Consider the following 26,511-nt stretch of genomic DNA (forward strand, 5'->3'; position numbering starts at 1 on the left):
GCTGTATCTGTTCATGTTAGTGTTCCAAAGTAGGAGGACTTGTCTCTGAATTTAGTGGACTTTCCAGTTTTTGTGGAGTCACTGGACAGATGCTTCAAGAATGTATGCGAGCTTGATATAGTGTACAACTTCAACAAGGTTAGTCTTGGTCAATTTTAGAAGGGCATGGGCTTTCTTGATTTTAAATTGCACATCTCACCGTTTGAAAGTTCATTCTGAAGGCAAATGCTTTTGTTCTCACTTGGTTCTTTCACTCAAGTTACTTGCTGTTGCAACAGAACATTGCTTTTGACTGAATAATTGATGAAGGGGGAAGGACAAAATAAGAGAATTGCAAAGCCAACTTATTCTGTGTGATAGCCAATCTTTCTTTGTTTAAGCTCAATCTAATTGCTTGTGTGCTTGTGGACTTGCCTTTTTGGGATGTAACCTTGCTGATTTTTAAAGTTACTCCATTTGTGACATAGTTCAGATAGTACTTGCCCGCACTCTAGCACGCGCTGTTTCTTTTTCCTAGTTTCTTACAATAGAATTGAAACGCGTTTCAGGTAGATTGCCAAATTATGATGACTGTGGGGGAGTAATTCCCAACCATTGGTAATTTTGAGTATAGCAGCTTTGTAGAGGTAGAGGAGAGTTCTCACCAATAATCTGAATGAGATTCAGAAAATGTATTGCTGAAGCCCCTAAAGGCAGCTAAGATGATTATGCCTGTCATTTGTATGAATACATCATTCAAGGTCTTTAGATGCCACAAAGTTTTCTGTTTACTGTCAGTTTTTGTATTGCTGCGCCGTCTTTACTGCCTTGCGAGGTGACTTGCTGGTTTCATTGGTATCAGAGAGCCAGTTGACTCTCCTCATAGGAAGAGTTTGATCCAAATCTGCAGCATTCGATTGTGGATGCATAGGTCCTTGACATAGCTTCAGATTATTTTCAGCATTTGATTACTGTTGATCAACTTATTGATGATATTATGCATTCCAGAGAAGAGGTTTAGTCTCATGTGCAGCTAGTGGTTACAGAGGTTATGCGCCATAGGTTACTAGGTCCCTTCTCTATGCAAGAGATGCATGACACAATGCTTGGCCTCGATGGTGCCTCTTGTCCAAAGAGGATGGGTTGATTACACAATTCTTTTTACAGTTCTAGGATGCTCTCAACCCCTCTATGCTATGCGGTTTACAACACATATTTGACATAGGAGAGATGCGTGCCTTTATGTGTTCGGGACTTATTTCATAGCTGCTATCTTAAGAGCTGAAATGCACAATGAGAATAAATATGATGTTTTTGTTTCCCTATTCAAGTGTGAGATTAAGTTTATAGTTCATTCAACTCTGCTTTTCATCTGATGTATTGAATGCAATGTGTAGGTGCATACCATCTTGGATGAGATGATAATAGGTGGGCAAGTGGTGGAAACTAACCCTTTGGAAGTCATCAAGACAGCAGAAGAAGTGTTCAAGTAAGACATTTAAATCAAATCTCACCTTTGTTTAAGTGGTCATATGTGGTGATGTATGCAATTCTTCTATGGGTGTGAAATTGTCCGGCCCCCCTCCCATTCGTGGCATTCGGTCTATGAATCAAATGTCGAGCTCAGAAAGGTAATTTGCCTTTTATATTCAGGGAGCATGGTGACAAGGAAAAAGTGAAGGAGTAAATTTCTTTTTGAGAAGAGAGAATAACTTGATTAGAAACACGGTAAGGCATCGTTCTGTGGTAAAACAGCGAAAAAGACAACACAATGGACATTATCAAGCAACAATCAAGGTATTGTAGTGTCACATGCGCATTACACTTGAGCCACATGGACAAGTTTCTGCTACAGTCTAGCATCAGTTGTGGTTTAGCTTAGGACCTAGCTTGTTACTTTGTGAGCCTCTAGTAGTACGTGCATGTTCAGGCTGGTCGTAGTTGCATACCCTCTCTTGCACGATACAGTCATTTCAGCATATAGGCGTGTGAACAGTCTCTTAAGTCACTTATCAATAAGTGACTTTTGAAGAAGGACCCGCAAAGTCAGTACCTTGTAGTACGAGTAGTACCCGCAGCACTTCATCAGCATGTAGCGTTTTTCAGCCCTACAAGCACCAACGTTTTCTAGCATCAGCATCATTGACTTCAAGCACCAACAACCAGCGTTTTCAGCACATCAGCGTTTCAGCCATAAGGAAGCTTCAGTGTTTTTCCTCAGACGCACCTCAGATTCATCAACATCCCCTCAGACCAGCCGGTGTAAGTATTTTCAGCCTCATCATTCTGGCATTTTTCAGCCATAACAGTTTTCAGCCTTAGCCCCGCAGTACCAAGCATCTCCTCGCAGTACCAAGCATCTTCTCGCAGTACCGAGCATCTCTAGCAAGTATCCGTCAAGCATCTCAGCATGTAGGATCATTGCAACAACATTGGGCAAGTAATAAAGCAAGTACTTGCTATGGAAATAGTACAAGGGGGCCCTTCAGGGTGGTTGGGACCCAACATGCCGTGTTGTCTCTCTTGTCTCTCTCCTTCATTGTGTTCAATTGAGTTTCTCTTTTGAAGTGAAGTTAAGTAACCTTGTGTTTGTGCGGAGTACTAGATCCGAGCTAAATCCTTAAACACTTCCACTGCACGTGACACTCGTATCAGAGCTCTGTGCGTGCTTCGGCTTTGTGAACTCAAGGGAAGAATCAAGAACTCAAGCAGAACGAAGAACCCAAAGAACCTCTCTCAGTTTTTCCTCCTCAAAGAAGTTTCGTGTCCCGACCCCGGACTTATTAGCCACTCCCACCCTTAGTCCATCGCGCATCGGGCGCGCTCCTGTCTTCATTGCTATGTCTTTGAACGAAGATCAACATAGGATACACGGCAATCCAGATCTTGAGTACCAAGATCTACTTGCCTCGTATGCGGATATAGAAGGAGTTGGTGCAAGGATCCCTAACCCTCTTTTGCATTCGCATTCGCATGTAGCGTCCAACCACTTCCATCGACATGGAACCATTGGAAATACCTCTGAGCACCCTTACCTTTCATCTTCACCCGCAATGTCTTCATGACAGGGCTAGTTGAGTGGTAGTACTTGCTCGCAACGCAGAGTCAGCATCAAGGCTGGTATTCTGCGACAGTAGTAAGGCTACCTAGTAACTTGTATGGTCGGTGTTTACATCGCAACAGTACCTACCTCCGCAGTATCCATAAGTTTGGAGGAGTTCTATCGGTTTATGCATCCACAAGCATCACAAGCATTCAACATTAGTATAGAAAGCATCCGCAGGAACTTCGGCAGTTGTGCCTCACCTTTAACAGGGGGGATGTCACATGCGCATTACACTTGAGCCACGTGGACAAACTTCTGCTACAGTAGATCAGTCGCAGTTTAGCTTAGGACCTAGCTTGCACTTTGTGAGCCTCTAGTAGGACGTGCATGTTCAGGCTGGTCGTAGTTGCATACCCTCTCTTGCACAGTAAAGTCATATCAGCGTATAGGCGTGTGAACAGTCTCTTATGTCAACTTATTAATAAGTGACTTTTCTAGCTTTATTTTCCAAGGTCGTTGGGTCTCAGTTATGGCTGCTCATTCCAGCATGGATTTGCTTTATAAAGGACTAGGGGGTCACCTCCTAGGGCAAGAAAGGAGGAGGACCCGCAAAATGAGTACCTTGCAGTGCAAGCAGTACTCGCAGCACCTTATCATCATGTAGCGATTCTCAACCCTACAAGCACCAACGTTTTCCAGCATCAGCATCACTTCGACATTCGTCATAGGTGGGACTTCTTCGCCTATGACTTCACTCGGTTTCTCGGCGACCCTTCACCAGACTTTGAGGCAGCTTGCTTCAGAGGCCATGTACTGTTCCTTGTAGCTAGAGGGATAGAGGCCTTGTACATAGCGGTTCGCTTCTCTTTTCCCCTATGAGGCAGGGACCAGTCCAAGTGGACACTGGATTCGGTGATGGAGTGGCTGCAGGCACAGGCCCTCGAGTTCTCTCACCACATGGGAGACCTGGGGGTTACAGACCTGGTACAGATGTGGCCGTTGACCAAGTTCTCAGTGACTCCTCCGAACTCGGCAGGATGTAGACACATTGTAGTACACCCCTTTGTTGACACGCAGAGCCCACCATGCTATGTATACATATATGAGAACTCTTGGACAAAGGAGGTTCCCTTGCGCACGGCACGCTCTTCTTGGGCTTGGGCAGACACTCTTTGTAGTTTGCCTATCCAGGGGACGCTCAGATGCAGATTATTCCCCATCCAAGCCTGCCTCAAAGATAGCGCGGTTAGCTGCTGTTGCAGCATCAGTTCTTTCTCGTTCTCCATGAGGATTGTCTCATGGAACGTGCACGGATTAGGTGGGCCCCAACTTCAGGGCTAGCGGGCTCAATTGCGCCAAGAGCTTTCGCGATGCCCTGTGGGCGGCGAGATTGATATTCTTATGTTGCAGGAGCGTCGTCTTTGTGAGAGCCGCATTAGACGTTGTGGTCAGCTTTGCGTGGACGATATGAGACTTTTTGGGCAGCTGCATTTGGACCTGGTGGTATTCAGGGAGGGTTATGTATGACTATTGCAGACTCTTGGCAGTAGGCCATTGTGGGCAGAGACATTATTTGAAGGAGTACGAGCGGAAGTGTGACGCGAGAGAGAGTGCGAGAAGAAGAGCACGACGATATGGTGAACTCGCTCTACTGTAATGTGTAGAGCATAGTGAGTTCTTATTAGGTTTTTACAAAAGAATATGTGTACATACCTGGCGGCCCGCCCACTTAACTGGGCGACCACATTGGGCTTTATACCCCAACAACCTCCCACTTAAAGTCCAATGTGGTACTTTTAAGTGTGAGAGAAGCTACTATACAAGCTAATATACAAGAGATGTAGAGAAGTGATGTACTACCCTACACCTAACTGCTTGCGAAAATGCGCAAAGCTCTCTGAGGAAAGTCCTTTTGTAAGTAGATCAGCAGGATTTTTTGTGGTGTGAACTTTGACAAGCTGAATTTTCTTATCCTCGAGCATTTCCCTGATGAAATGATACTTCACATCCACATGCTTTGTCTTTGAGGTGATAAACTGGATTGCGAGCCAATTGTATAGCACTCTGACTATCACAATATAACACAGGCATCTCTTCTTTGATTCCCAAATCTGTTACTAGTCGATTAAGCCAAATTGATTCTTTGCATGCCTCTGATGCTGCAACATATTCAGCCTCTGTAGTAGACTGAGTAACATAATCTTGTAATCTAGAATGCCATGATATTGCTCCACCAGCCAATGTAAAGACATACCTTGACGTAGACCTTCGATTGTCTAAGTCACCTGCATAATCTGAGTCTGTAAAACCCTTTACACTTAGCTCCTGACTCCCATAGCATATACGCATACTCTTTGTAGCTTTCAGGTATCTCAATATTCCTTTCACTGCCTCCCAATGTTTCTTGCCTGGGTTTGACATGTATCGACTTACTACTCCCACTGCAAATGCAATGTCTGGGCGAGTAGCAATCATTGCATACATCAAACTACCCACTGCAGACGCATATGGAATCTTATCCATTTCAGCCTGTTCTTCCTCAGACACAGGACAATCTTGTTTGCTAAGTTTCACATATGGTGGCAATGGAACACTCAATGCCTTTCCCTTCTCCATATTGAAACGTTGCAAAACCTTGTCAATATACTCTGTTTGAGATAACCAAATCAACTTCTTTGATCTGTCTCTCTCAATGCGCATACCAAGTATATGACTTGCCTCACCCATGTCTTTCATGTCAAACGATTTTGCCATCTTTGACTTCAAAGCTGAAATTTCTTCCAAGTGCTTGCTAGCAATCAACATATCATCCACATACAAAATAAGGATCAGCCAACTACCATCCTTATCCTTCTTTGTATATAGACAGTGATCGAACTCACTACGTTTGTAGCCTTGAGAAAGCATAAACTTGTGGAATTTATGGTACCATGTCCTCGGTGATTGTTTTAAGCCATAAAGACTCTTTAACAACTGGCATACCCAATCTTCCTTGCCTTTCTCAACAAACCCTTCTGGCTGCTGCATGTAAATTTCCACATCTAAATCACCATGCAAGAACGCTGTCTTGACATCCATTTGGTGCAACACCAAATCTAATATGGCAACCAATGCAAGAAAGCATCTCAATGTAGTCATCTTGACCACCGGAGAGAAGACTTCATCAAAGTCAATGCCTTGTTCTTGCTTAAAGCCCTTGGCAACAAGCCTTGCTTTGTACTTTGGCTGACTATCATGAGTGGCGATCTTATACTTGTAAATCCATTTACAAGGTAGAGCCTTTTTGCCCTGTGGTAATTTAACTAGCTTCCATGTCTGGTTTTTATGCAGAGCTGTCATCTCTGACTGCATGGCCAATTGCCAATTCCTGGAGTCCTTCATTTGCACTGCTTCCTTGTAACATGAAGGCTCATTGCAATCAGTCAACATGACATACTTCATAGATGGAACAAACCTATCAGGAGGTCGCGTGATACGTCCAGATCTACTTACAATAGGTGGCTCAGGCTCAGCCACAACCTGTGGTTCCACTCTATCTTGTCCTTGCTCCTCTTGAGCCCTGACATTTTGTCTTGCACGTGCAGGTCCATCTTCTTGGAAGACAACTCTTCTAATCTCCTCAACCCTCTCTGGTTTAGAATGATATTTGGCTTCATTAAAGTGAACATCATTGCTGCGGATAACCTTTCTGGATTCGGGATCCCAAAGTCTGTACCCCATTTCACCAGAATTACCATAGCCTAGAAAGATGCACTTTCTACTCTTTGGCTCAAGTTTGTTCCTAAATTCCTTTGCAACGTGAGTATATGTCTCATAGCCAAAGACTCTGAGATGCTTGTATGAGGGCACCTTGCCTGACCATACCATCTCTGCCACTAAATCCTTCTGCAAAACCTTGCTATGAGATCTATTTATAAGATGAACAACTGTTGATACAGCTTCAGTCCAAAACCCCTTTGGCAGCTGTGCATTAGACAACATACTTCTGACCTTCTCTTGTATGATCCTATTCATCCTCTCATCAACACCATTTTGAGGAGGATTGTAAGGAGCAGTAAGTTCACGTTTTATACCTTTTGACTCACAAAAGTCCTGAAAGGCCTTTGAAACATACTCTCCACCATTGTCAGTGCGTAAGCATTTAAGCTTCTTGCCACTCTGATTCTCCACAAGTGTCACAAACGTTTTGAAAACACTAAACGCTTCATCCTTGTGCTTGAGAAAGTAAACCCATACTTTCCTCGAGTAATCATCTATAAATGTCATAAAGTAAGAAGCTCCCCCTAGAGATAGGTTAGGCATAGGTCCACACAAATCACTATGAACAAGTGCCAACTGTGTATCTCTTCTACTGCTTCTATGCTTATGTGGCTGCTGTGTTTGCTTACCATACAGACAATGTTCACAGAATTCAAAATCATTAAATGAAAAGCCAGGCAAATAACCAGAACGAGACAAGATTTCCATTCCCTTCTTGGACATATGTCCTAACCGGCTATGCCACAAAGAAACGTTCGGCTGCTCGGTTACATTGATTACATTTTTAGAGACATTTGATACATAAATCATGTAAAGTCCTCTAGACTTTACTCTATGTGCTACTGTCATTGAACCCTTGGATATCTTCCACATGTTCTGTCCAAAAGTGGTGACGTAGCCCGCATCATCAAGTAAACCTGTGCTGATCAAGCTCTTTGTAATTGCGGGAACATGTCTCACATTCTTCAGCGTGAAAGAAGAGCCATTCTGAAACTTCAATTGAACATCTCTAACACCTAAGATCTCACATGTCTGCCCATTGCCTAGCCGAACATGATCTTTAGTGGTCACATAAGAGGTAAACCACTCCTTGTTTAGAGACACATGAAGTGATGCCCCTGAGTCTATAATCCAGTCACTCAGTGCATTTCCATCAGATGCTGTAAGAAGAGCTGAGTCCATTGTATTCTTCAAAAAGTAGATGTCTCCTGACACTAGACTGTCATCCTCTGCAACAGTGTTTGTCACATTTATTTCTTGAATCTTCACTGAGGACTTGTTCTTCTCACCATGGTCTTCAGCTTTCTCTTTGTCTTTTTCTGCTTTCCATTCTCTGCAGTCTCTTTTGATGTGACCCTTCTTGCCACAATGGTAGCATTCTAAGTCACTCTTGCCTTTAGCACTGCGAGACTTGCTACGAAACTGATTCCTCTTTCCACCTTTGTACTTTTCTTTGGTCCTTCCCCTGACAACTAAGGCTGTTCCTTTGCCTTTGTCCATTGTCTTTCTATTGGTTTCTTCAGTAAGCAGACTTCCTTCTACACCTGCTATGTTCAAACCATCTGGAGGTGCAGAATTACTCAAAGCTGTGCGAAAAGTGTCCCAACTTTTCGGCAATGTGATCAACAGGAACATAGCTCTAACAGGTTCATGAAACTTGATACCTTGAGCTGACAACTGACTATAGATTGTGTTGAATTCATTCAGATGATTGGACATAGGTGTCCCTTCTTTCATCTTCAAGTCAACAAGCTTCTTAAGCCAGTATACGTGTGAAGCTGCACTCTGCTTCTCATAAAGATCACTCAGCTTTAACCATGCTTGATAAGCCGACATCTCGTCTGCTACATTGAAGTAAACGCTTTCTGTCAAAGTCAGCATAATGGTAGAAAGTGCCTATTCATCCATTTCGCTCCATTCATCTTCGTCCATATCTTCTGGTTTTATCCCCTTGAGCTTTATAGGTTTTATCTGCTTCTTTTGTACCAACACGTGCCAAATCTGCTTCTTCCACAATGGGAAATTGGTTCCATCCAGCTTCTTGATATTGTAAAGAGCAGTGTCCTGTGATCCAGCCATAGCTACGCTTCACAGTAGTTTACTTTCCTGGGAAAAATTCGGCAGAGTTTCCCCTGTAAACTGACCTCTGAACTAATATCAACCTGTCAAATAAACCAAGAAAGCTTCAGATTCTGCAGAAATTTTGGCAGTGTCTCCTTTGTAAAATGGCTATGGTGTACTAAAAAACAGACCAAAAAACAGCTCAAAAAACCACTATCTCTCTAACACTGTTAGCTGTGGGTAAACCTGTCTTGCACCTGTACTGTCTCTCACTGTCCTGTAAGCATAGACTGCGACAATGCCTCAACGGCAGTAAAGCAAAGATGCAATCCCAACTGTCTAACTCACAGTCAATACATCCTAGCTGCCTATCTAAGGGTGCTCGAGGGATCGCTCCAAGACCTGTATCACCGAAAGGATCTCAACATTCGAGAATCCCCCAGCTCAATAAAACCTCACTCGACCCTCAACAAAGGCTGCAGTAAATCTGACAGTACATAGACTTCCCACAAAGTCATACATCCACAAATTTCCCACTGTATGCTGTAACCGCTGCGGCGGTTGTTTGCTGCGTGACTCAGAGCCAGCAAACCCTCAACAGACATACATCATCTCTGACAATACATCCCATGTGGAAGTACCTGCAATGTCAGGATGAAATCTGGAATATCAAGCAGCAAACACAAGCTACCTGATGAACTAGTGGATGTCGCCTACAGTCTATGTGTAGATGCGCCCGTGTCGTATGTGACACGCCTCCAAGAACTGTGAGCCGTCCTTCGATGTGTAGACAGCCACAAATCAACACTCTGGGAGTGTCGATATCCTCAGCACCTGCAGTCGTAGACAGAAAACCCCAAATTTGCAGAGTCGGATCTGCACCCGCCAAGACCACGTAGTCGAAAATGGCATGCGCAGGACTTTGTCGAAGCCGAACGGTGGTCGAGATGACGTCATAATGAAATTCTGAGAACACCAAGCCCTTCGGGCCATCCCACAGGATTTGGGGCCGTGTCTTTGCCTGTCGAATTTCACTCCAATCTGAGCTGGTGACTCTAGCCTCCTGCAGTGCTGCCCCGAGCCTCGATCTGAGCTCTGATACCAGTTGAAGGAGTACGAGCGGAAGTGTGACGCGAGAGAGAGTGCGAGAAGAAGAGCACGACGATATGGTGAACTCGCTCTACTGTAATGTGTAGAGCATAGTGAGTTCTTATTAGGTTTTTACAAAAGAATATGTGTACATACTTGGCGGCCCGCCCACTTACCTGGGCGACCACAATGGGCTTTATACCCCAACATTATTGTGCCTGGCAGGGCTCAGTGGATTACTATGCAGGTTAAGGGCTGCCTCTTGGGCTTCCTGAACATCTATGCGCCCAATGTGGCAAGTGCACGTGCAAAGTTTTGGTCTCACATTGTAGAGTCTCTGTTGCATGCAGAGCAATGATGCATTGGGGGTGACTTCAACATGCTGGAGGACCTGTCTGACAGGATTGGAGGTAGCTATACTACTGTGCACAGGGATGAGTTGGCAGCTTGGGAGAGGCTATGTATGACTTGGAGGGTTTCAGATATTTGGCAACACTCTGACTTTGTGAGGCCCCCAGACAGCTTGGCCTTCTCTCGCTAGGAACCCAGAGTGGGAGGAGTGAATCTATCTAGGATAGATCGCTTTTACGCCAATCACCACTTCTGTGACTTAGGTGGGTCAGTTTGCATTTTGGCTGGGACTTCTTTTTCGGACCATGCACGAGTGATCCTCACTGTGACACATAGACAGAGGAGGGGGATCATGATGCTACGCATCCCTAAGAGGATCTTGTTGGATTCGGAGCTCAGAGAGCATTGAGCAAGTGGTGGCTCCTTGGACAGAGGGCTTGGACACTCAGGACTCTTTTGCTGAGAGAGTGGCCTTTGGACTTGCTCAGCTTAGTCGTTTCTTTCTTCAGGAGTCTACGGCTCGTCTAGCTACAGCGATAGAGGAGGAGCGGCGTCTCCGACAAGCGTTGCTTCCTTGCAGAGGATGCAAGAGTTGTATCCAGACAGTCCTTGTTTGGAGGAGCAGTTACAGCAAGCTCGCAAGGAGCGTACCAGCATAGAGGAGAGGCGACACGAGTTTGCTTTCCATCGATATACGTCTCAATGGACCTAGGTGGGTGACAGAGTGATTGGGGCGCTTTTTGAGGCAGCGAGACCCTGCCATGCACACACCAGCGTCAGCCAATTGAGGTGACCTGACGGGTCAGTGGCTTCATAGCTAGAGGATATGCGTGCAGTTGCTACTGACTTCTACCGTGACGTGTTGTCAACAGAGCCACAGTCAGAGCGTTAGGAGGCATGCAGAGAGCTGGTTTGGGCACAAATGCCTTGTCTTGTGACTGAGGAGATGCGCCAGAGGCTGGAGCTGCCTCTTCAGTTAGAGGAGATCCATGAGGCACTCAGAGCACTTCCCCGAGGTAGTTGCCCCGGTGAGGATGGTTTGACTCCTAGTTGTTGCTTGCAGTACTGGGACCTGCTTGGCTCAGATTTGTGCAACGCTTTTTAGTCATCTTGCACAAGAGAGATGCCTGACAACATGAGTGAGGGCTTGATCTACCTCATTCCCAAGGAGGGTGGCTCCTTGGATGAGATTCGGTAGTGGCGACCCATCACCATCCTCAACCCAACCTACAAAATTCTAGCCAAGGCTGTGAGTTTGAGGATTCAGCCACTTCTTGAGAGCATTATACATGTGACCCATACATGTTTTGTCAAGGAGTGTAGTATCCTTGACAACATCTTCACTTTTTGGGAGGCGTCTGCCCTTGCGCGCCTTCGTGGTGAGGATTTGGTGATACATCTTCTCGATTTTGAGAAGGCCTACAACAGAGTTGACTGGGACTTCTTGGAGGGCACTCTATGCAGGATGGGTTTCTCAGATGCTTGGATCATAGGGGTGTCGGCTCTCTACAAACGTGCACACAGTCAAGTGCTTTTGGTAGGAGGTAGAGGAGACCGTTTCATGCTCAGACGCTCGGTCAAACAAGGCTGTCCTCCAACCCCCTTCCTTTTTTTGTTCTATGTTGAGGCGATGAGCAGATTCTTGGTTTCAAAGCTGGTTGGTCTGCTTGGCTTAACACTCCCTATTCGGGGCGAGGAGCTACTTGCTGAGTCTGCAGACGACTCAGCTTTATACTTGGAGGGCCAGGAGGCCAACCTACACAGGTGTGAGTAGGCTCTAGCGATGTTTTGTTGTGCATCAGGTGCATTGATCAGTTGGAGGAAGGCAGTGGCTTTCTGGGTTGGCAGTGCTCTTACGCATGATTGGTTGCCTGGTGAGAGTTTTAGATGGATTTCCCTAGGGACTGTAGTTCGCTACTTGGGCTGTATGGTTGGACTTGTTCCTGAGCAGCAAATTGCTCCCCTCCTCTTGTCCATCAAGAGAAAGTTGTTACATTGGAGTTCGGCACGGCTTTCCTTGGCAGGCAAAGTTGTAGTGGCCAACCAGATGTTGTTGGCTACTATGTGGTACATTACATCTTGCTGGATCTTTTCGAGCTCCTGTAGTAGCCAAATAGAGAGGCTGATCGGGAACTTTCTTTGGATAAGGCGCGACACTCAGATAGCCCGGGCCAAAGTAGCCTGGCAGGTCATCACTCTACCTTGTTCTCAGGGGGGTTTGGGGATCATAGACCCAGCACAGTAGAGCAGAGCCCTTCTTGGGAAGTTTGTTGTCATCTACGGGGTCGGGCGAGGGGGCTTCAGTGGAGTCCCTCTGTGGCGGAGGAGAATCCTCCATTTGTGTCTACTGCTGGGAAGGTGAACAAAGGGGAGTGGAGGTTGTCGATGCGAACAAAAAAGAAGCGACAAGGCGAGTCGGTGTCGCTGTGAACCAACACCGAAAGAAGCTCGAGGTGGGAGTGGGGGAATGTGGGCAGGACGGGGGAAGTGAGGGACGGGCGGACATCTCAGTTCAGCGCGTGATGGGCGGGCAGCTCAGGGCAGCGCGAGAGGGGGGAGGGGGGGAGAGGCGGTGCTGGTAGGGTCAGGGCAGCGTGAGGGGGGGCTGGGGGGATTGGAGCGACGGCGATGGCGAGTGCGAGCGAGAGCAGCAGCAGCGAGCACTCTAGGTGTTAAGTTGTGGCAATGTCTACGCTGTTGTTGCGTAGAGAAGCACCTACGAAGTGGATAAATTTCAAGAGAGTTTTCACTTTTGCTTAGATAATGGAAGAACATGTCATCACAGCTTGGGATCATCTTAGAATGAATAAGGAGGACACTTTGGATGACTAATGCCAGAGGTTTTGAGATACCTATTTGCTAGTATCCTCGTTTCGGGGGATCACTTTGAAGGACCAGATTGAGCGGTTCTGTTGTGGATTGCCAAAAGAGATTCAATGGCATTGCCTGCAATAGAAGTCTGACTCCATCCAAAGACTTATGGGACATGCTAAGCAAGGTGTTGGTATGCATGCCGGCTCATTGACCTATCCTACGGACAAGCCAATGCCCACCTCAACGAGGCAAGAGTCTTCCAACGAAAAGAAAGTGTCACATAACAATATAAAATACATTCGGATGAATAGGATTTATCACTTATTGCTGAAGCCAGAGGATATAGAGAGAAATAGATAGAGAGAGAGAGAGAGAGAGTGAGAAGATCGACACAGTACTGGGGACCAGAAGATGGGCTGGTCCCCCCCTTAAAGAGAATTCTTTATTAGGGAGAATCTTTTTACAAACACAAGAACCGGAGAAAACCCCTCCGTTCTAAATCTCTGACTCGATGGTCGTTCCTTCCCGTAAGGAAAATCCGAGAGACAAGCTCTCAATCCTTTTTCCATCTGTACTCGGAGTTGAGACTCCGCAGACAACTTCCGAATTCCGTTTCCAATTCCCAAGCGTAGGCCGAAGCCTTCTCGCTTCTCCTTCGCGATGAAGTACCTGCAAACACACATGCATACACGCGACAACAATTCGTATGGCGAATCCACAATAGATACCTGTCGCTCTTGCACGGGAAAAGCGACTTCCGTGCTTCGTAGTCTCGCGATCTCTCGCGTCTTCTAGCGGCAGAGTCTTCTCTTGCTGACGTTGGTAACTCCCTTTTCAGTGAGGGCATGTGGTGCTTTTATAGCTCCTTGACCACGGCACTAATAGCTGCTCGCGTAGAGATCGCAGCCGGTTTTTTTTTTTTTGTTTTCTGTTCTACCCGAAATAGGGAGAGAATTCGCCGGCTAGTTTTGTTGCTTTATTTTCTAAGTGGCTTCCCACTTATTAAGTGGACGGCCGGCATATTTTAAAATTGGTCCGAACCTGCCCAAAAACTCAATAAAACCTTATAAGTTTAAAACAATGCTTTTCACAACACTTCCCAGGCGTCCATGGATGCAACCACATGCACGAATGCAATGCAAACATAGATTCCTCGCGGGAAAGCGTTTGCTCTTCCCGGAAAACTCGTTCAAATTTTCCGCTTTTTAAGAAAAGCTTCTCAGAACCCATCTTTATTCTTGTGCTTGCGTCTTTATGCGTATTCCTCTTTCCAGTTCGGATTTCCTATTGACTATGGATATCCCCTTTCTGATGCACCCGTCACCCACCTTGTGACGCATCAGGAATACCCATCACCTAGTCCTTTTCTACCGAACTTACGGTACAATCCCCTTCACGATGCTCTATGTCACCCATCCTATGACGCATCAGAGATGTCCGTTCCTGGATGGTCGGATACTTCTTCCCGATGCTCCCTGTCACCCATCCGATGTGACGCATCAGAAGTACCCGTTCTTGGTGACCTTACAGATATTCCCGTTCACAATGCTCCCGTCATTGCTTTGAATGACGCACTAGGAATACTTTGTACTCGGATGTCTCTAGTGAGAAAAACCCTCTCACTTAAAATTCCAATAATTCATTTAGAATTATTTTTCCTTGGTGTTCCAAGCGAGAAAACCCTCTCACTTATAAATCCAATAATTCAATTAGAATTATTTTTCTATCAAATAAAGCCAATTTAGCAACATCTCTCACTTATAAACAGTTGTCCTCAACTGTAGAGGTCCAACTGAACTGCCGGGGAGAAACCGGAAAGATTCTAAATCTTGCTCAATGGTGAGTTGAGTTGGTCCTTTCTCAAAAGAGAACTTAAAAATTAAATTAAATAGAAATTCAAAAAATTCAATACTTACCTTACCGGTTCATGTCATTCCTCTAGTACCTCGAGGATATCCTTCACCAATCATCAAACTTACGAGCCATGTAAGAACTCATTATTCGCGTCTTTCCAACAGATCGGAAGTTTCCTCATCCGAGAATCTATTAACTCAAGTCTACCTTCTCAATCCGAGAAGAATAATCCTCCTAGAAATCAATCTAGGAATCTGTCCTTGCGCATAATGCTGCGTTGTTAGTCCTGAGGGTATCAAACCTCTCGTGTCCTCCCACATAGGGAATGCCCAAATCATAGAGTATTAATCTCGATGTCTTCCTTGACAAACAAAGTCTGGGATCACCTTAAAGAAGGTTATTGTTTCGGGCCGTCGCTCAATGTAGGTGGACGGTTCCAATCCGAAGATTCCTTGTGCACGGCGGCACTTCCTTTTCTCCTGTGAGTTATTACCACCAGCAGTGTTTTCCCGACGCCCATTAGCGTCTCTTCCTCACGAAATCATAAAAAATGATTCACCTTGCGAGCATCAATGACGCCTTGCAAAATCTCAAGTAGATAGGATTCTAGCCATAGCATTTTCTGAACGTACGTTCAAACGCGGTTCACAATAGAGCGAACCCTCTTTGATTCCCAGGGATGTTCTCCCATATGTAATTCTTACCGTTTTTGAAACGGTTGGCGAACTATATTCTTACGAACATAATAGTTCGAATTTATTCTAGCAGCGTGTAAATGCTACTTGACCTGCTCATGGAGAAACATATACCGCAACCAAAAGTTGCTACTGTAATGGTAAAAGCACATAGCGTATTCAATGATCAACGACCATCAGAAAACCTCTTCTTCGTAGAGAAACTCAAATTCCTTCTACCGAACACATCTCAAATAGAGATTCTCGTGTCGGAATATCCTTGCGCGCAAAAAGGCGCTCAAGAGAGTATAACAAACTCCCGTCCAGTTCCCTGGCATAGGTCTGCATCTTCGTGTGTTATCCATGTACTCAAAGGTGTACATAATTCTTAAGCTGTGTTAGAGTTTCGGTGAACCTGGAAATTTCCTTTCCTTCATAAGATCCTTAGAGCGAAGACGCTCAACTTGACGATCCCTTGGCTCGATCTTAGAGCAAAACCCGCTCATCAAATAAACTAGGATTTCAATCCTTGGATTCCTCGAGCACAGGCCGTAGTCGTCACTTGTTCCTTCCCTTGTAAAGAGAGTGTTCATTCACTTGTGCGAAAAGTACTACCATGTCTTCCCTGACCGGGTAGGGGGTGTTTGTTCATAAGCTTAGTGAAAGCTTTTCTTGGTTGAAAGCTTGGAATGGTTCCTTCCTTTCTGCCGTCCTACCCGCAATAGCAGGTAATTTGTTTGTGAACTACCGGATACGAGATCAATCCGGATGGTTGAGCAAACCAATTCATCTCAAAAAACAATGTTCAAATTGATCCTACTCTCATAAATACTCGAGAGTGATTGTCCTGGTTAGACACATGCATATCTCGTGCATAAAAGCAATACGCATTTTATGAGTTCCTGAAAGATTTAACTTTGATCAAAGACCTGCCCTCTCACTTAAAGTTTGAGGGTCAAAAACTGAGGAGTTAGATTGAATTCCCTTACTCCAAACTTTCTCCGGATAGCAATGTATCGTGCGAGGAGAAGTAACAAAAATTCGTTGTTTCTGTGTTCAATGGTTCTCGTCCCACTGCGGGGATTGTATTCTATGTACATCAAGGTGTACACTTTCAGCTTTTATTGCTGACTCCACCATCTGCTGCAAAGTATCTTGCAGATGGGTTTACAAAATTCGGGCAAAAGTCCTTTAAATTTGTTCATCTTTCCTTCCTCAGAGAGGATCAAGACTGGAGCTACCTTGGCAAGAGTGAACCACTACTTGCTTTGACTCGCTTGTGTTCCTATTGGGCAAACCAATCCTAATCTTCTTGAATGCCTTCCTCAAAGCGTAGAGGAAAAAAAAAAATTGTCCGAAAATTCAGCCTTGAATTGGATCCAAGTCTTGTTGTAAGTTCCTTGCAAAGCTTTGGTATACCACCCAAGTACTTGCAATCCCCCTTGAGGTGTTTGGTCACATGCCTCACCTTCGGCGCTTTTCAGAAATTGCCGCTTGCAAAGGTAACTTCAAACTGTCAAATGAAAGCGTTAGCTTTTGGGACATCTTTCCATCCGTCAAAAGTATCAAACTTGACCGGAGTGTTCTGAGGTCTAAAGACCTTCTTCATATCCTTCCCGGAATGACGGGATTTCTTGGCTATGGTTATGGATTGATGTTCATGGATATTTTTTGGATTCTGAAGGATCTTGAGCATTCCGCTCCTTGGATTCTCTAGGTTCTTGAGCATCATGCTCTTGTCGCCTTCTCAGAGAATCCCAAGTCTTGTGTCGACTTCTTGCAGAGAGAAAAATTTTCCCACCTCTGTGAGCTTTTCCTTGCAGGACTTAGGGTTCCGCTTGCTTACTTCTCTCTTGGCTTGTCATGGCTTCTTCCCGTATCTTCCCAGAGTTGTCCTCCTTTACAGAGAAAGAGAGGACACCATGCTCTGATACCACTGTCACAAACGGGAGCGCATAACAATATAAAATACACTCGGATAAATAGGATTTATCACTTATTGCTGAAGCCAGAGGATATAGAGAGAAATAGATAGATAGAGAGAGAGAGAGAGTGAGAAGATCGACACAGTACTGGGGACCAGAAGATGGGCTGGTCCCCCCCCTTAAAGAGAATTCTTTATTAGGGAGAATCTTTTTACAAGCACAAGAACCGGAGAAAACCCCTCCGTTCTAAATCTTTGACTCGATGTCCTTCCCATTGGTAACTCCCTTTTCAGTGAGGGTATGTGGTGCTTTTATAGCTCCTTGACCACGGCACTAATAGCTGCTTGCGTAGAGATCGCGGCCGTAGTTTTTTTTTTTTGGTTTTTTTTTTTTTGTTTTGTTTTGTTCTACCCGAAATAGGGAGAGAGAATTCGCTGGCTGGTTTTGTTGCTTTATTTTCTAAGTGGCTGCCCACTTATTAAGTGGACGGCCGGCATATTTTAAAATTGGTATGAACCTGCCCAAAAACTCAATAAAACCTTATAAGTTTAAAACAATGCTTTTCACAACACTTCCCAGGCGTCCGTGGATGCAACCACATGCACGAATGCAATGCAAACATAGATTCCTCGCGGGAAAGCGTTTGCTCTTCCCGGAAAACTCGTTCAAATTTTCCGCTTTTTAAGAAAAGCTTCTCAGAACCCATCTTTATTCTTGTGCTTGCGTCTTTATGCGTATTCCTCTTTCCAGTTCGGATTTCCTATTGACTATGGATATCCCCTTTCTGATGCACCCGTCACCCACCTTGTGACGCATCAGGAATACCCATCACCTAGTCCTTTTCTACCAAACTTACGGTACAATCCCCTTCACGATGCTCTATGTCACCCATCCTATGACGCATCAGAGATGTCCGTTCCTGGATGGTCGGATACTTCTTCCCGATGCTCCCTGTCACCCATCCGATGTGACGCATCAGAAGTACCCGTTCTTGGTGACCTTACAGATATTCCCGTTCACAATGCTCCCGTCATTGCTTTGAATGACGCACTAGGAATACTTTGTACTCGGATGTCTCTAGTGAGAAAAACCCTCTCACTTAAAATTCCAATAATTCATTTAGAATTATTTTTCCTTGGTGTTCCAAGCGAGAAAACCCTCTCACTTATAAATCCAATAATTCATTTAGAATTATTTTTCTGTCAGATAAAGCCAATTTAGCAACAGAAAGAACCAAGAGAATTGGATGATAGTTCATCAGAGGATTCCAAAGAAGTAAGGGAATCAGCTGACAGTGCATCCGAGGCTTCCAAAGAAGCAAGGGAATCAGTTGATGATTCATTAAAGAATTCCGACGATTCAGATATAGGTGTGAGTGGACAGGGGAGGCCAGCGGGGCTACCAATAGGTCTTAGGCACAAGGAAAGGACAGAAAGGTAAGCTAGGTCCACTGGATAACTTGGTCAAGGGCACTTTTTGGCTCTTGATGCAGAATGGATGGGGGAGGATGTTATTTTCCACATATAACATCTACTTATGTCCCGTAAAATATGGGAGTTTTCTAGAGATGGAAATGTGCTTCTTTTGGGGAATTTCAATTATAGGATAGGAGTCTACAAGTTCCTTTTATTGATAAATTAGAGGAGATTCTATAGGAGATGGATCATTATGACTTGGGGACCTCACAAGATGTCGGAGAAGTGGCAGATTATGGCAGATACATTTTGGATATGGGCGCTGCACATAGCCTACCCGTACTTAATGGCATGGAGCGACGGACGGGATTAGGAGGGATAACATGCAATAACATTGAGAGGAGAGACCACAGTAGACTACCTTCTTGCCCCACTTGAGATGATACCTCATATTTATGATTTTATGGTATCACCTAGACCTATTGGGATAGCAGCGGATCACTCATATTTATCTCTCATTGGATTGTTAGTATACTGTGGAGCTCTCACCCACGATATCATTTTACTAAGGAGACTGATTAGGCTTACACTTCAAAGATCTTTCGCTCTCTATGTGATGTGAATCCTCATTTGCCTTTAGAGGAGCTCATTCACCAGCTTTGCTAGTCTTTACATACATGGGTAACGATGGCCTTCCCGCATTCACGATCCTCAGGCAGAGCACAAACCGGTATTGATCTGCAGAACAGTTGGTATGATGATGATTGCGGAGAGATGAGAGCACAATTGCAGAGAGAGGTTGTGCTTGGATCTACTTCTCATAGGAGATTGCATATTCTTTTCAGATGCCTCATCAAGTGGAAGAAAAGAGCCTACTTAGCACAATTGGAGAGGGATTTACATCAGATTTTCCTGGGACAAAATTCAAAAGAGGCACGGAAACTCCTTTGAAGCATAGCTCTCCATTACAGGTTACTTCGCTTGATACATGGGAACAGATGCAGCTGATTGGTATATAGTACCAGGGTAGCATGCCATTCCAGATCCACCAGAGATTTGTCCTCAATCCTCTACTTTTTTCACAGATAGCATGGTGCGTGAGGCTATAGACAGGCTTAGTACAGGCTAGTACATGCTAGAGATATGTTAGCATCGCTTTTGGCTCATGTGCTCGATAGAGCTATGTGTGAAGGTTTCCGGAGCACCAACACAATTGTGCCTATACACAAGTCAAGAGATCCCACTCTGCAGGCTAACTATTGCACTATCATGATTGATCACACATTGGCAAGCCATATGCATCTATTCTCGAGCATGAGTTACAGAGATGGGCAGAGGTTGCAATTTAGAGCATAGGGACAGGCAGATTTCCGGAGAGGATAAGGTACTCTTTACTGTATTCTTACTCTTAGAGCATTAATTGAGAAGGGCAGATTTTCAGGGAAACGGATATATTGTTGCTTTGTGGATTCCGCAAAGTGTTTGATACGGTTCCCATAGCTAGGCTCTTACTGAGGATGTACGATATTGGGGTACCCAGTGAGATTGTATGGGGGATTTCAGCTTTGTATGACACAATGATTGGTAGGGTCACAATTCCAGAGGGTCTATCTATACCTGTTACCTCCACCATTGGAGTGAAACAGGGATGCCCGTTTCTCCGGCACTTTTTGGCTGTAGATTGACGAGCTTACAAATTATATCGACAAGAGGAGATAGAGGAGCTCAGCTAGGAGGTGTATGGATCCCTCTTCTCTTATATGTAAATGACATTTTGTTGATTGCAAAGTCACCGGAGGGAATGCTAAGGCAGTTAGATGCATTACACTTATATTCACAAGAGAGTGGTATGGCAGTCAACCTTAGGAAGACCAAGGTTATGGTGTTTAATACCACTCCATAGTGGGTGAGGAGATCTGCACCTTACTTCACTAAGGCCAGGACACAGTGTATGTGGATTCATACACTTACTTGGGAGTGCTTTTCTTTGGTCTGTCCTTTTCCTTGAGAGGGGTTGCTGATGTCAGATTGACTAGAGGCTATGCTGCCTTGGATTCTCTAGAGAGGATGTGCTCACATGTACAGTTTTAGGAGCCTCGCACGAAGCTTTGGCTTTTTGATACTCTAGTCACTTTTTCTTTAGTATATGGAGTCAAGATATGGGGTCCTAGCTTGGACCGCCAAAGAAGACAGGGAGGCACACACTGTTGGAAATCTATGGAGAGACCTTTAGTCACCATGATTTCCAGGATGATTCGTAGTAAGGCCTCAGTCCCACATGAGATCATCAGAGTAGAGCTTGGTGCGACTCCTATTACAGTTGAGGCACTCACTACATCTGTTTCATTTATACATAGCCTGTTGGAGCTTCCTTGACACAGATATGCTTGGGTAGCTTTGGAGTCATCGAAGCAGTTAGCTAGTGCTGGGGATACTACATGTTGGTATGCACAGATGTCAGCATGGTTTGGTTACATGGTTTTAATATGGATAGGTTACCTCCATTTTGGTACTCACTAGATGCGGCTTTGCTCATACTCAAGCGTACAGAGATTAACCAGTTCATCAGATAGGACATCACATAGATTGATGTTAGCAGGACATGGTTGGCACCAACAGATGAGTTAGGGACGAAGATGGCTTTCTATCTAGAGCATCTCCTCCGCACTACAGATGATGGGTTCATTATTAGACCGAGATACACATTTATAACATGCATTACGACGTGTGATTGGTCAGATTTGTACCTCTTTACATCAGCTAGAGATAGAGGTTGGCAGATATACTGGAGTGCCACTTGAACAGCATGTGTCAGGTATGGCCGCTAGCACTGGAGACCGATGAGCACTGTATTTGTTAGCGTCCTACATACTATGAGATCAGAGGTCGTTTTCACTGCCTCTTTCGGGAGGGCTTTGGATTGCTCTCTAGAGTTATGGATTACTCAGATCAGAGATGCTTAGGCGTATACCTAATTGAGATATGCAGACTCAGGGAGACACTTGAGGAGCAGACGACTAGAGCATAGAGGGCCAATACAGAGACAGATCTCATGTTTTCTACCTACCAGCACCAGTCAGAGATACGCTGAGAGTATAGAGCGTGCGGTATCTTGATTGACAGGGCTACAAGGGCAGTTTAGTTGTTGAGCTATAAGCTACCTTGTGGAGGAAACTCCAATTGGAAGGCCGAAGCGAGTCCAACAGTATCTGGGCTTCTGATATGAGGTACTTGGTCGTCGTCACGCCCATAACATTTAGCGATGTGGGTCCCTGAAGGGCACTGCTCTAAGAGGGTAGATAAGCTTGGCCTCTTGGGGGAGAGGACCTCACGTAGACCACGGGAAACTAGTGACAAAAGCGTTTGCCCTATGAGTATGGGTGCAATGGAGTCTTTGTTGTCTCTTTCCCTTTTTTATTTTGATTGTATATATTAATCTTTTTCCTTTCTTTTATGGGGAGACGTCAAAGGGTACCCATCCCTGACTCATAAAACAAAACAAAACGGCCGAGGCTCGGTAGCAATAGTGGCTGATTTGCAGGACAGAAACGTGGTGCATGACCTGTAAGACGTTAACTATTTGAAGCGAGCAGACCATTGCAATGCCACGGACTCAAGAGGAAGTTTCAGGTCATCATTGTCAGAGACCGAGCAAGGCCTATTCGTTTTTTCACTATGGAGGAGATTTACACTTCAGAGGCCCAGGAGGCAGCTCATTAGCTGATATACTCTCCTTCTTTGTTATTGCCCTCACTGGTTTTCTACTGTCAGAGATGTCGTATTAGTTTTCATTTCAGTACATTACATTTCAGTTATTTTTACCCAGACAGTTGTTATTTTCAGATGATGGTTGTATTTTGGTCTCATAGGTCATTTTGGCCTTCTGCAGTTGTTAATAGTACATTTCATTTCATTTCTGTGTGTTGTGTGTCTGTGTGTGTGTCTATTGTGGTCTAATTATCTGAAATGGTCATGTTTTCAATGGGTAGAAGTGTTAGCTTTCTCCTGTTTTGCATCTGCCAAGATTGCTTCCAATATGCAGCTACATTGCTTTGAATCAATGTATGTTGCTATTGACAAATTGAGTCGGTTTTATTCATAATCAAATTTTCTTGCTGAAGTCTGTATAAGCTTACTTATAAGCTGCTCCATGATCTCAGGCAGGAAAGCTTTGCGGACATGATAGCAATTGCACTCAAATCTAGTGGGAAGAGATGAAGCTGTTGCAAGGATTCTCTACCCCATCTGCAAAACCATTATTCAGCGTTAAAGTGACTTGTTGGAATGATGGCAAGCTTATTTAATGAACCATCGTCTTATGGTACATGCCACGGTTAAGATAAGAGTCGGACGTTTTTAAGTATTGTTTGCAACAGCCAAATAATTGGCCATAAGTATTCTGTGCAACACTCTCTGAAAGGAAGGCTCAAGAATATCATACGGGGCATGTCTAGCCATCTATAAAGCTTTTTGGCGTTTTTGTGTAGGTCATGGAGGTGAGACTCTCTCTCTCTCTCTCTCTCTCTCTCTCTCTCTCTCTCTCTCTCTCTACGACGTTCAAATTCTCTTCTTCTCGGGTGTGTGTGTGCGTGCGCTAATAAGAAGAGAAAAATGGTATAACCTTTCTATCACCCAAGTGTGGTAGATTGGTTATGCCATTTCCCTCTTGAATAACAGGTCTTGAGTTCAACTCTCCTCGTCGGATAGATCTTTAAGGTCTCTTTGGATAGTTTCCCACGACGTTAAAATTCTCTTCTTCTTCTCTCTCTCTCTCTCTCTCTCTCTCTCTCTCTCTCTCTCGTGTTGAAACGAGCAATGGGCCTATCCACTAGAAGTATAAACTGGAGGAGTACAATGTGAATGTTGTAGGGTCTTTATCCGGCTTGTGGATCATGTCAGTGAATGTAGCCGCTGCATTGTTTTTTCTAAACATTCAGGAAGAATGTCGTAGGAACCACCAAGGAGGTGCATAATTATGTGACTTTGCTTTGCAAGAGCCTATCGATGAGTTCCTCTAGCTGTGTAGAGTATGCGTACACATCCATTAAAGTGCAACAAGTCACATTCACTGTTCTATATGTTGTGAGACTTGTTGGTCCACAAAGAAGAGACTTTTTTTTTTCAAAGTTTTGTTTTAACGGTCTTGTCTTTAGCTTTGTTAGTTTCTAATAGTTAGAAGCCAATTGATCGGATTGATACCTTCAGCCTTCTGCCAGGCCGATCTTGATAGTTCCAAGTTTTCTTGTTTGCCTGCTTTGCAATAGGTACTGATTTGTTATAAGCACTTGCATTTGTGCCCTCAATCTAGTGTGAGAATGAATTGCAACCCTCAAAGATATATATGAGAAGTATGGTTTGGGAAAGGTCTCTTTTTTGGTAGAAAGCCTCTTTCAAACGCTTTATTTTTTGGGGTGTTTGGGGTGAGTCCTACCATAGGCCGAGCAAGATTTTACGAGCATAGCAAAGCTCAAGCAAATATCTATGGTGATGTTGTAGTGTATACTTGGGACAATATCAAAACATACCATACACCTTTAGCACATCTCACAGTAGGACCAAAGCAAAACATACATACTAGTTTTTGCAAAACTGGATAGTCCCCTTTATACATGGACTCAAAAAATACCAAAATCCTTTAGGGCACTTGGCATGAGGATTTAAAAACTTAACCAAATTGTAAAGAATACATTTTAGTTTTTGAAAAAAAGGCTAGCTTTCCCTTTGTACATGGAGCATTATCTCACAGAATCTCAAAAGTTCAACCCTTTAGGGCACCTTACATGAAGATTTTAAATATTAACCAAATCCATCCTCAAAGCATTTCTAGTCATCTACAACCCGTGAGCACGAGAGAGAGAGAGAGAGAGAGAGAGAGAGGACTTGCCCCTAGCAACCCAAAAAATTAGTTGTTGAAGCAAATATGGTCAATGATGAGTGAGATATTATCTTCAACATACATAGAATTTTCTAGCAATGAATACACGAGCAATAACTATACAACAAATAGATCAATTATTGTAGACAGAGAATGACACTAGATGCTTGCCATGTTCTCTCTTAATGAGCACTAATTGGGCACAAGCTCTCTCTCTCTCTCTCTCTCTCTCTCTCTCTCTTTTCAATACATCCACCCACAAGCTTGCTATATGTAGGTATGTGATTACATCATTGGCTTGTTGCTCATTGTGGGCATGTACATACATGCGTTTGTGTGGCTCAGAGTAGCACGCACACTCATGCACACAAACCACCAAGGAGGTGCATAATTATGTGATTGTTGCTTTGCAAGAGCTTGTCGATGAGTTCCACTAGCTGCGTAGAGTATGCGTACACATCCATTAAAGTGCAGCAAGCCACATTCACTGTTCTATCTGTTGTGAGACATGTTGGTCCACAAAGAAGAGACTTTTTTTTTCAAAGTTTTGTTTTAAGGGTCTTGCCTTTAGCTTTGTTAGTTTCTAATAACCAGAAGCTAATTGATCGGATTGATACCTTTAGCATTCTGCCAGGCCGATTTTGACAGTGCCAAGTTTTCTTGTTTGCCTGCTTTGCAATAGGTACTGTGATTTGTTATAAGCACTTGCATTTGTGTCCTCAATCTAGTGTGAGAATGAATTGTAACCCTCAAAGATATATATGAGAAGTATGGTTTGGGAAAGGTCTCTTTTCTGGTAGAAAGCCTCTTTCAAACGGTGTTTTTTTTGGGGTGTTTGGGGTGCGTCCTACCATAGGCCGAGCGAGATTTTACGAGCATAGCAAAGCTCGAGCAAATATCTATGGTGATGTTGTAGTGTATACTTGGCACAATATCAAAACATACCATACACCTTTAGCACATCTCACATTAGTGTTGGGGTATAGGCGCATGTGCCTTGCCTGGCCGCCCAGAGTCTGGGCGTCCACTGACTTGTATACTTTATACATAGCATAAGTGTATAGGGGGCTGCTCACTCTTTTGAGTCTCCCCACCCACATCGTGTATGTCTCCTTCTCTCTCTCACTCTCTCCGTCTGTGGTGCTCCCCGATCCCCTTCAATTGGTATCAGAGCGAGGTTTTGTGCTTGCTGTTTTCGCCCCCGCGCGCGCGCGCACTTTCAAGAGTGCAAACAGGGTTTCGACTTCGGCATCGGCAAATTTAGCTTTCCGAGAGCGTTTCCAGCAGGCGTCCTGCTGTTTTACCCCCCTTTCGAAGCCATTCGAGCCATCAAAAACCTCATTCGAGCTACGGTTGAGGACCTTCATTTTTCAGCCCTCTTTTGGCAGTTTGTGCTGCGTTTTTGGGCCAAAACGGAGGTTTTTGGCATAGCTTTCACACCCGGACTTGGATACATGTGATCCAGAGTCTACCTTGGGGTTTTGGCATGCTCCGGACGCGCTCGTCATATCAGAATTTTAAAATTTTGAACGCTGAATTTTCTGCAGCAGCAGTTGTTTATTGTGTGTGGAGGAGATATGAGAGTGATATTTGCTGCAAGTTTCCTCACAGGTGGGAGGATACGATGTATTCCTTATGTGGTTTGATGCTCAGGGAGACTAATGTGATT

General features: G+C 44.4%; 1 protein-coding gene across 1 annotated transcript in view; it reads left to right on the forward strand.

Moving 5' to 3' along the window:
* The window catches only part of LOC147461294 (Clathrin adaptor complex small chain family protein), a 36,808-nt gene extending 13,355 nt beyond the window's left edge, over nt 1-23,453 (forward strand). The window contains exons 5-7 of the mRNA XM_086508870.1: nt 68-138; nt 1,377-1,468; nt 23,128-23,453. Coding sequence (XP_086364996.1) covers nt 68-138; nt 1,377-1,468; nt 23,128-23,185 — 221 coding nt within the window. The 3' untranslated portion in view covers nt 23,186-23,453. The remainder of the gene's footprint in view (nt 1-67; nt 139-1,376; nt 1,469-23,127) is intronic.
* Nucleotides 23,454-26,511: the final 3,058 nt, after the last annotated feature.

Source organism: Adiantum capillus-veneris, chromosome 3 (assembly GCF_014529385.1).
Source record: "Adiantum capillus-veneris isolate H3 chromosome 3, ASM1452938v2, whole genome shotgun sequence".
Lineage (NCBI taxonomy): Eukaryota > Viridiplantae > Streptophyta > Polypodiopsida > Polypodiales > Pteridaceae > Adiantum > Adiantum capillus-veneris.